The following is a 9,528-nucleotide window of genomic DNA, read 5'->3' as shown; positions in this document are numbered from 1 at the left end:
AAACCACCTTTGAATCTGCGTGTTATTAAAAGTAGATATAAATGGGCTGGGCGCGATTGTTCATGCCTGTCATCCCAGCACTTTGGGAGGCCGAAGTGGGAGGGTCACTTGCGGCCAGAAGTTCGAGACCAGCCTGGCCAACATGGTGAACCCCTGTCTCTACTAAAAATACAAAAGTTGCAGGGCACGGTGGCTCAAGCCTGTAGTCCCAGCACTTTGGGAGGTCGAGATGGGTGGATCACCTGAGGTCGGGAGTTAGAGACCAGCCTGACCAACATGGAGAAAAAATTAGCCGGGCGTGGTGGCACATGTCTGTAATCCCAGCTACTCCAGGCTGAGGCAAGAGAATAGCTTGAACCTGGGCGGTGGAGGTTGCAGTGAGCCGAGATTACGTCATTGCACTCCAGCCTGGGCAACAAGAGCAAAACTCCGTCTCAAAAAACAAACAAACAAACAAAAATTAGCCAGGCGTGGCCGGGCACGGTGGCTCACGCTTGTAATCCCAGCACTTTGGGAGGCCGAGGCGGGCGGATCACGAGGTCAGGAGATCGAGACCATGGTGAAACCCAGTCTCTACTGAAAAAAATACAAAAAATTAGCCGGGCGTAGTGGTGGGCACCTGTAGTCGCAGCCACTCGGAGAGGCTGAGGCAGGAGAATGGCGTGAACCCAGGAGGCGGAGCTTGCAGTGAGCCGAGATCGCGCCACTGCACTCCAGCTGGGGTGACAGAGCAAGACTCCGTCTCAAAAAAAAAAAAAAAAAAAAAAAATTAGCCAGGCGTGGTGGCGGGCGCCTGTAATCCCAGCTACTCAGAAGGCTGAGGCAGGAGAATTGGTTGAACCTGGGAGGCAAAGGTTGCAGTGAGCCGAGATCATGCCACTGCACTCCAGCCTGGGCGACAGAGTGAGACTCCATCTCTAAATAAATAAATAAATAAAACAGAGAAAGAGAGAGAGAGAGATGCAAAAGCGTGGACTGATGCCCCTGTTTCCTCCACGGTTCACTTGTTCACCCAACAACCTTTCAAACACCACAGTGTTCTGTACAGCACCTTGCACATAGTAGGTGCTCAATAAATATTGATAGACAGGACCAACGGCTGGGTCTTCGTGGAGCACCTGTCACATGCGGGCACGTGAGCTCATGCCCGTGTGGTGCTTAATGAAGTGCTTGGTACACAGTAGGTGCTCAAGAGGTAGTCAGTGTTGCTGTAGTTTCAGCCAGCCCCCCAGCTCCACATCTCCGCGTTTCCCCAAACTTCCCCCAAAATGACACACCAGGCTGCAGAGATGGAAGGTGCCTTTATTCACCATGAGCCCTCAGGGTACATGCGGTGCAACCCGTCTCCTGCTCTCCTCCCTCCAAGGACCTGGATCTGAGCCAGGGCCAGCGAAGCCCCTGGTTTCACCACCGCACACCCCCCCACCACCGCCTGCTGGGGAAATAAGGTCACTTGCTGCTTCTGGGGGACCCAGGCTGGGAGGGACAGGAGAGGACGGGAACCACATGAACCAGGGCTAAGTCACAGCCAAGCTACGGCCCCCCGCGGTAAGGGCGGGGCCCTGGCTCCCCCAGAGTGGGGGAAAGGGCTGGCGCCAAAGCTGGGGACTCAGACAGATGGGAACTCAGGAGGGCTGCCCTGGGGGGAGGACTAAGAGTGACAGATATGGTGGGTGGGGTGGAATTCTGGGGTCCCACCCAGGGTTTGGGAGAGACGGCTGGCTTCTCGGGGGTTGAGGAGACCTGTGGCTGGGGGGCCAGGTAGGAGGCCTGGGGTAAGCCTGGGATGGGGCCAAGGCTGGCCTGGATGCCGCGTACCTGATCATGGGGCTGAGGCAGAGGCTGGGGGTCTTTGCTAGGGGCTGGGGTGGGGTCTCTGGGGGGTGGGCCTGCGGGCTGAGGTCGGGCTGGGGCAGGGGCCTCAAGCTGGATTCTAGGGTCAAGGCCAGGGGTCTGTGGGCAGAGTCCATTTCTAGGGCTCAGCCAGGTTCTTGAACTGGTGTGAGTTCTGGAACTGGATTGGGTTCCAGAAACAGGCTGGGTTCCAGAATTAAGGTGGGCTCCAGGGCTGGGCTGAATTCTTGAGCCAGTCTGGGTTTCAGAGCTGAGCCCAGTCTCAGAGCTGGACTGGGTTCTGGAGCTGAGGTGGGCTCCAGACTCGGGCTGAATTCTTGAGCTGGTCTGGGTTTCAGAGCTGAGCCCAGTCTCAGAGCTGGACTGGGTTCTGGAGCTGAGGTGGGCTCCAGACTCGGGCTGAATTCTTGAGCTGGTCTGGGTTCCAGAGCTGGACTGGGCCACGGAGCTGAGCCTGGTCTCAGGACTGGACTGGGTTCTGGAGCTAAGAGGAGCTCCGGGGCTGAGCTGAATTCTTGCACTGGCCTGGGTCCCAGAGCTGAGCTGGTTTCCAGAACTAGTCTGCGTTCTGGAGCTGGGTTGGTCTCTGGAAATCAGCTGGGTTCCAGAACTAAGCTGACTTCCAGAGCTGGCTTGAATTCTTGAGCTTATCTGGGTCCCAGAGCTGGGCTGAGTTCCAAAGCTAGGCTGACTTCCAGAGCTGGTCTGCTTCCCAAAGTCCAGTCGAATACCAGAGTTGTCTGGGGCTGTGGTCTGGAGCTGGTATCTAGAACCTGGCAGGGTTTTAGAGGCGAATTGAGTCCCAAAGGCTGGTCGCGCTCCTGGGCAGCGCTGGGTCCTGGAGCTGGGCCTGCTGTCAGAACTAGAGAGGGCTGTGGAGCTTAACTCCATTGCTGCCATGGCCCGGGTCCCAGGACTAGATTGGACTCCAGAGCTTAGCTGGATTCTGGAACTTGACTGAGTCTCAGCCACTGTCTGTGTTTTGGAGCTGGCTGGGATTTCAGAACCAGCTTGTGCTCCAGAACTGAGCTGAGTTCTAGAGCTGGGTGTGGTGCCTGGGCTGGATTGAGCTCTGGAGCTTGGCCAGGCCTTGAAATTGGTCTGGGTCTTGGAAGTAAACTGCATTCTAGAGCTGACCTGCATTCTGCAGGGAGAGTGGGGCTTGGCACCAAGCTGTGTGCTGGAGCTGGGTCTCGCTTCCAAGATGGATGGGGTTCCAGAGCTGGTCTGAATCCTGGAGTTGGGCCTGGTTGTAGCACTGGGCGAGGTTCTAGAGCTGGGCTCAGTCTCAGAGCTGGAATCATCACTGGAGCTGGACTCGGCTGCAGGATGGGGATGGGCACTTGGATGCAACTGGGGTTGGGATCTGGAGGGGGCAGCTGTGTGGACCTGGTTTTCTGAGCTGGTCTGAGTTCTTGAATAAGATTTGGTTTGGGAGCTGTCTCTGAATCCTGAGCTGGCTGGGGTTCCAGAGCTGGGCTGCTTCATGAATCTCACATGGGTTCCAAAATTAACTGGGGTTCCAGAGCTAGACCGAGTGTCCAGGTGTGGCTGCATCGTGGAGCTGTCCAGAGTTCCAGAGTCAGCTTGAGTTTTCCAGCAGGGCTTGGTCTCCAAGCTAGCCTGGATTCTGGAACTGGGATTGGTCTCCAAGCTGGTCTGGGTCTTAAAATGTGTCTGGGTTCCAGAGTTTGGCTTGTTGTCAGGGCTCAGCTGGATTCTAGAGATGAGCTTCATCTCAGAGCTGGCCTGGGCTTCAGAGCAGGGCTTGGTCTCAGATCTCATCTGGGTTCTAGAGCTGGGCTTGGCCTCAGAGCTGGCCTGAGTTCTAGAACAGGGCTTGGTCTCAATGCTGGCCTCCATCTCAGAGCCCATCTGGGTTCCAGAGCTGGGCTTGGCCTCAGAGCTGGCCTGAGTTTTAGAACAGGGCATGGTCTCAATGCTGGGCATGGTCTCAGAGCCCATCTGGGTTCTAGAGCTGGGCTTGGCCTCGGAGCTGGCCTGAGTTTTAGAACAGGGCATGGTCTCAATGCTGGGCATGGTCTCAAAGCTCATCTGAGTTCTAGAGCTGGGCTTGGCCTCGGAGCTGGCCTGAGTTTTAGAACAGGGCATGGTCTCAATGCTGGGCATGGTCTCAGAGCCCATCTGAGTTCTAGAGCTGGGCTTGGTCTCAGGGCTGGCCTGAGTTTTAGAACAGGGCTTATTCTCAATGCTGGGCTCGGTCTCAGAGCTGGCCTGGGCTCTAGCACAGAGCTTGGCCTCAGATCTGGGCTGGATTCTAGAGAAGGGCTGGCTTCTGGAGTTGGGCTGGGGCTCCAGATTGGATTGGGTTCTAGAGAGGAACTTGTCCTCCGATCTGGGCTGGGTTCTGGAGCAGGGCCGGGGCAGGGGGCTGGGCTCCGGGCTGGGGCTGTGCTGGGCCCCCCCAGGGCAGACTAGCCACAGGCCTCTCTGGCCTCGCCGATGGCGGCCCACACTTCCACCACAAACTCGTCGGGGAAGGCGAACTCGCCCAAGACGGAGTCTAAACAGCGTGCAAACTCCTGGGCGCTGGCTGTCTTCTTGGACGTCTCCACCATGGTGGACGCTGTGGGCCGTGCCAGAGGGGATGTCAGCGAGGGCACTCCCCGCGCCCAACTTCCCGCTGGGACCCCTGCCTCCTCCCGTAGGCTGCCCTCCCCCCAGGGTTCCCCGGCTTACCCTGGCCCCTTACCCAGCTCGGGGTCCCGAATGCCCATGTAGCTTTCCAGCAGGTCATCAACCTTCCGGGATGCCTCCTCCTCAAACTCACTGGGCTGGGGGCACACAGGAGGGAAGTCAGGGGTGAAAAGCTTTGGAGCCCTCCAGCCCAGCCCCCTCCCGACCCCCACCCCTAAGGGAAGAGTAGACTGGACCCTCACACGAGTCAGTAGTGCTGGTACCAGCATCATTGCCCCGCCTTTCAATGAGGACCCATTTTGCAGGCAGAGAAACCGAGGCTCTGAGAAGTTCTTACCCAAGGCCGCACTGAATCAGTGGAGGAGCTGCAGGTGCAGAAGCCTGGGGAGAACCCCTCCCCTTCACTCACCGCTTCCTCCACTGTGGCAGCCCCCCCAGAACGAAGCCGCAGGGTCTCCCTCCCACTGGTCACTTTCACCTCTACGGGACATTTGCTGGACCGACTTCTCTGGCCAATCATATCTGGAGGGAACAGAGTGAGGGATGGCCATGGGTTCTGGGTGGAGCCACATCTTTGTAAACCCTGGGAGGCCACTAGCCGAGCCTTTCTAGAATCTTCCTCCCCTTCAAAGTCCTCCTTATGTCTGTGCGGCGAGTCTCCAGAGACCTATTCGAGATTCCACACTTCCCGTGCCCAGCAAACTAAATCACAAGTCCAGAATGTGGTGTTGTAATGGAGCAGGTTTAGAACTAACATCCCAGTCCCATGCCCTCACTCTCCCTCTTCTAGGGGCTTTCTCTAGAAGGGACTGCTTGGGACCCTCCTTGTGGTAGGATCCTCGATCTAGATATGTTCTTGTCTGGGTTCCAGAACCCGGCTGGTGTCAGGGCTGAGCTCCTAGAAACACACTTATTCTCAGAGCTGGCCTGGGCCTAAGAGCAGGGCTTGGTCTCAGAGCTGGCCTGAGCTCTAGGGCTGGGTTTAGTCTCAGACTAAGCTTGATTTTTTTTTGGGGGGGGGGGATGGAGTCTTGCTCTGTCATCCAGGCTGTAGTGCAATGGCACAATCTTGGCTCACTGCAGCCTCACCTCCCAGGTTCAAGCGATTCTTCTGCCTCAGCCTCCTGAGTAGCTGGGACTATAGGCACGTGCCACCACGCCTGGCTAATTTTTGTATTTTTAGTAGAGACAGGGTTTCACCATATTGGCCAGGCTGGTCTTGAACTCCTCCTGACCTCGTGATCTGCCTGCCTTGGCCTCCCCAAAGTACTGAGATTACAGGCATGAGCCACTGCGCCCAGCCATTTTTTTTTTTTTTTTTTTCAGACGGAGTCTCGCTCTGTCACCCAGGCTAGAGTGCGTTGGGATTACAGGTGTGAGCCACCATGCCCAGCCTAAACTCTATTTTTAGGCATGGCTTTTGGAGTTCACAGCCATGGCAGGGCAGATTCTAGAACCCCATACAGCTCACTCTCCCTGGGACTTCTCTCCATGTGTGCTGGGGCACTTCTAGAACCTCTGGCTCTGTTCTATAGAACAACGCTATCCAAAGGGCCAACCCATGGCTAGATGAGAATGTGCTCATGTGTAAATTAATACACTGCTTTCTTCATTGAGAAAGTCTAGTTATGAAAAAAAATGGGCAGGGTGCAGTGGCTCACACCTGTAATTCCAGCACTTTGGGAGGCCGAGGCCGGTAGATGACCTGAGGTGGGGAGTTCGAGACCAGCCTGACCAACATGGAGAAACCCCATCTCTACTAAAAATCCAAAATTAGCCCGGTGTGGTGGCACATGCCTGTAATCCCAGCTACTTGGGAGGCTGAGGCAGGAGAATCACTTGAACCTGGGAGGCAGAGGTTGCGGTGAGCCAAGATCACACCATTGCACTCTAGCATGGGCAACAAGAGTGAAACTCCGTCTCAAAAAAAAGAAAAAAATTAAAAATTAGCTGGCACGGGCCAGGCGCGGTAGCTCATGCCTGTAATCCCAGCACTTTGGGGGGCCGAGGCGGGTGGATCACGAGGTCAGGAGATCGAGACCACGGTGAAACCCTGTCTCTACTAAAAATAAAAAATTAGCCAGGCATGGTGGCGGGCGCCTGTAGTCCCAGCTACTCAGGAGGCTGAGGCAGGAGAATGGCGTGAACCCAGGAGGCGGAGCTTGCAGTAAGCAGAGATTGTGCCACTGCACTCCAGCCTGGGCGACAGAGCGAGACTCCGTCTCAAAAAAAAAAAAGTCTCCCAGCCGGGCTACAGAGTGGTTCTGGAGGCGTCCTCCTCCCACTCCACTTTACCCAGTCTCTCCCCCACCCCTCCCACACAGGCTGACTCCATAACAATCTATTAACAGAAACTACCTACGCGTTTCTGATACCCTGCCAGGAGCTCCTTGTCACGCAGCGGGTGCACCTAGAACCTTCCAGCCTGTCCCGTCCCCGACCCTCCTCCACCCCAGGCATGCATAGAACGCACTTCGGGAAGAGCTCCCGCCAGCCCAGCCGCCTCACCGAAGGCCCTCTTGGGCTGCACCAGGCGCAGGGTGAAGGGCTGGGACTTGGGCAGCTCCCGCAGCATCTTGGCCACCTCGTAGTGGCGACAGCCCACAATGGAGTGGTCGTTGATGGCTTCGATGCTGTCACCCACGCACACTGCCTCGATCCGGTTGATGATACTGCCTTCCTTGATTCTCTGCAGGGATCCAGCGTCGCTGGCAGGGCAACCCCAGCCACCCGCCTCCAATCCGCAGAACCCACGTCGACCCAGAGTGGGGTGGGGGCAGTTGCTGGACCCCAGGAAGCCACCCGCCCACCCCCTCCCGGGCACCTTGATGAAGGCGTAGCCAGCCCCGTTGTCCGTGATGGTCAGCCCCAGAGCGTCCTCTGTCTTAGTGACCTCCACCTCCTTGGTCTCGCCTCGCACATGGGCAAAGATGAAGTCCTCCAGGCCTATCTGGCCCCCGAGGAGCTTCTGCATGTCCACTTTGTGGCTGTTGAGGGTGCAGAATAAAATCTGCCCGGGGGAGAAGGAGCCCAGAGTTAGCCAGGGCATGCATCCCCCCACGCAGCCACCCTGTCTGCGCAGGCCCCTGCCCCCAGCGACCAGGATCCCAGCCCATGGGAAAGGGCAGGGCGTGGGACCCCCAGAACAGAGAGAGGAGGGAGAAGGCGGCTTCCAGCAGGTGGAGACCCCCTCTCCATACCCCGGGACCTCCAGCCCCCAGACCTCCAGGTTTAATCTGCTGGCGCCCCCTGGGGGCTGCAAGCCAAACGAACCCAGATTGGAAAAACGCCCAGGAACCCCCCAACCCCACGGCGGCCTCAGACTTCCCATCTCTAAGGGGGCCATCTGGAACGCCAGACCCCAGCTACGCCCAGGAAGCACAGAGGCGCTTGTCCGAGGGCTGGGGTCCGCTCCAAGCTAGGTCTGCGCAGAGGATTTTCTGGAATATCTAGGGGTCCGCTAGCCCTAAGACCTGCCCATCTTTTGCGCAGAACGTGCAAAGGGGGCCCCGGGAGTGTGGCACCCCGGGATCTGAGGGCTGGGTCTCTGAGATCCGGCTATTAGGCGGCCACCCCGACGTCTGGGACCCGGGGATCTGGGGTCTCCCGTCCAGGGTCCAAGCTCCCTACCCCTTACCCCATCTGGCGGGTGGTCTTGGGCGCCGGTGTCCGGGGTCCTTACCTCGGTGGGCGCGATCCCGAAGGCTTCAGCGATCTTGGCGTACAGCTCGCGGACGTTGGTGAAGCCCTCGATCTTGCCGGTGGGGCTCCCGTGCGCCAGCTGCGTGCGGAAGACGAGGCGCGGGCGGGCGCGGGGCGCGGCCGGGGGCTCCGAGGGAGCGGGCGGGGGCGCAGACGCGCGCGGGGTCTCGGCCCCCCGGGCCTCCCGGGCCTCTGCTCCCTCCATGGCGGGAGAAGTTCGGCCACCCACCCGGGCCCTCGCCGCCACCGCCGGATCCGCAGCTTCCTGCAGCCTCCCCTCCCCCGGCCCAGGGCGCGACAGCCGAGACGCCCGGGTAAGGGGATCCGGGAACCCGAGCCGCCCGGGAAGGCGACACCGCGGGGTGCGCAGGGGTGGGTCGGGCCCCAGGTGTCCGGGCCCTGCCAGGGCTAGCTGCGCCCTCCCCGGGGATACCCGCAGTCGGGGGGGGGGCCGAGCTCAGGACCCTGGAAGAACAGGGACCACAAATAAGGACAGGGACAGGCCCGGAGCGGTGGCTCACGTCTGTAATCCCAGCACTTTGGGAGGCCGAAGCGGGCAGATGACCTGAGGTCAGGAGTTCAAGACTAGCCTGGCCATCATGGTGAAACCCCGCCTCTACCAAAAATACAAAAATCAGCCGGACGTGTCGGCTGGGCGCCTGTAATCCCAGCTACTCCGGAGGCTGAGATCACTTGAACCTGGGAGGCGGAGGTTGCAGTGAACCGAGATGGTGCCATTACACTCCAGCCTGGGCAACAAAGCGAGACTCCGTCTCAAAAAAAAAAAAAAAAGGACAGGGACAGCTGAGGGTGCTGGAGCATTCACCCTCTGCTAGGCGAGGTCATTGTTTTATTTTATTTTATTATTTTATTTATTTATTTATTTAGAGCCGGAGTCTCACTCTGTCACCCAGTTTGGAGTTCAGTGGCACGATCTCAGCTCACTGCAACCTCTGCCCACCAGGTTCAAGCAATTCTCATGCCTCAGCCTCCCCAGTAGCTGGGATTACAGGCATATACCACCACACCCAGCTAATTTTTGTGTTTTTAGTAGAGATGGGGTTTCGCCATGTTGGCCAGGCTGGTCTTGAACTCCTGACCTCAGGTAATATGCCAGCCTCAGCCTCCCAAAGTACTGGGATTACAGGCGTGAGCCACCGCGCCCGGCCTAGGCGGGGTCATTTGATCCTTGCAACGACATCAGGAGGTGGGGAGGGAAGGCTATGCTGATATAACCAGAGCCACATGCCACCCTTCCCCGGCTCGCAGCCCTCCATAGCTCCCACCTCACTCAGGGTCAAAGCTGAAGTCCTC

At 58.2% G+C, this 9,528-nt stretch overlaps 1 protein-coding gene across 3 annotated transcripts; it reads right to left on the bottom strand.

The window, feature by feature from the left end:
• Window positions 1-770: 770 nt before the first annotated feature.
• Window positions 771-8,911, bottom strand: GIPC3 (GIPC PDZ domain containing family member 3). Of its 3 annotated transcripts, XM_055249592.2 has the most exons (7): window positions 8,195-8,911; window positions 7,337-7,522; window positions 7,021-7,201; window positions 4,922-5,034; window positions 4,555-4,649; window positions 2,249-4,441; window positions 771-2,194 (listed from the first exon to the last, which is right to left on the bottom strand). In XM_055249592.2, exons 1-7 carry the CDS (start codon window positions 8,417-8,419, stop codon window positions 1,534-1,536), a joined length of 3,654 nt encoding a protein of 1,217 aa, XP_055105567.1. In that variant the 5' UTR covers window positions 8,420-8,911; the 3' UTR covers window positions 771-1,533. The 3 variants fall into 3 exon arrangements, with proteins under 3 accessions (XP_055105567.1, XP_055105569.1, XP_055105568.1); XM_055249594.2 differs by lacking the exon at window positions 771-2,194 and having other exon boundaries at window positions 4,166-4,441; window positions 4,568-4,649; XM_055249593.1 differs by lacking the exon at window positions 771-2,194 and having other exon boundaries at window positions 4,166-4,441; window positions 4,568-4,649; window positions 7,021-8,283.
• Between the last annotated feature and the right edge of the window lie 617 nt (window positions 8,912-9,528).

The sequence above is a fragment of the Symphalangus syndactylus genome, chromosome 17 (assembly GCF_028878055.3).
Source record: "Symphalangus syndactylus isolate Jambi chromosome 17, NHGRI_mSymSyn1-v2.1_pri, whole genome shotgun sequence".
Taxonomy (NCBI): Eukaryota; Metazoa; Chordata; class Mammalia; order Primates; family Hylobatidae; genus Symphalangus; species Symphalangus syndactylus.
Note: the sequence above shows the minus strand (reverse complement) of the source record. Positions and strands in the feature narration are given on the sequence as shown.

Excerpts from the sequence above, each read along its gene's own strand:
- GIPC3 (XM_055249592.2), bottom strand. The coding sequence starts at position 8,419 with ATGGAGGGAGCAGAGGCCCGGGAGGCCCGGGGGGCCGAGACCCCGCGC. Across the intron at positions 5,035-7,020 it reads GCAGCCCAAGAGGGCCTTCG|ATATGATTGGCCAGAGAAGT; the intron begins GTGAGGCGGCTG and ends TGTTCCCTCCAG. Across the intron at positions 2,195-2,248 it reads AGCTCAAGAATTCAGCCCGA|CTCTGAAACCCAGACCAGCT; the intron begins GTCTGGAGCCCA and ends GACTGGGCTCAG.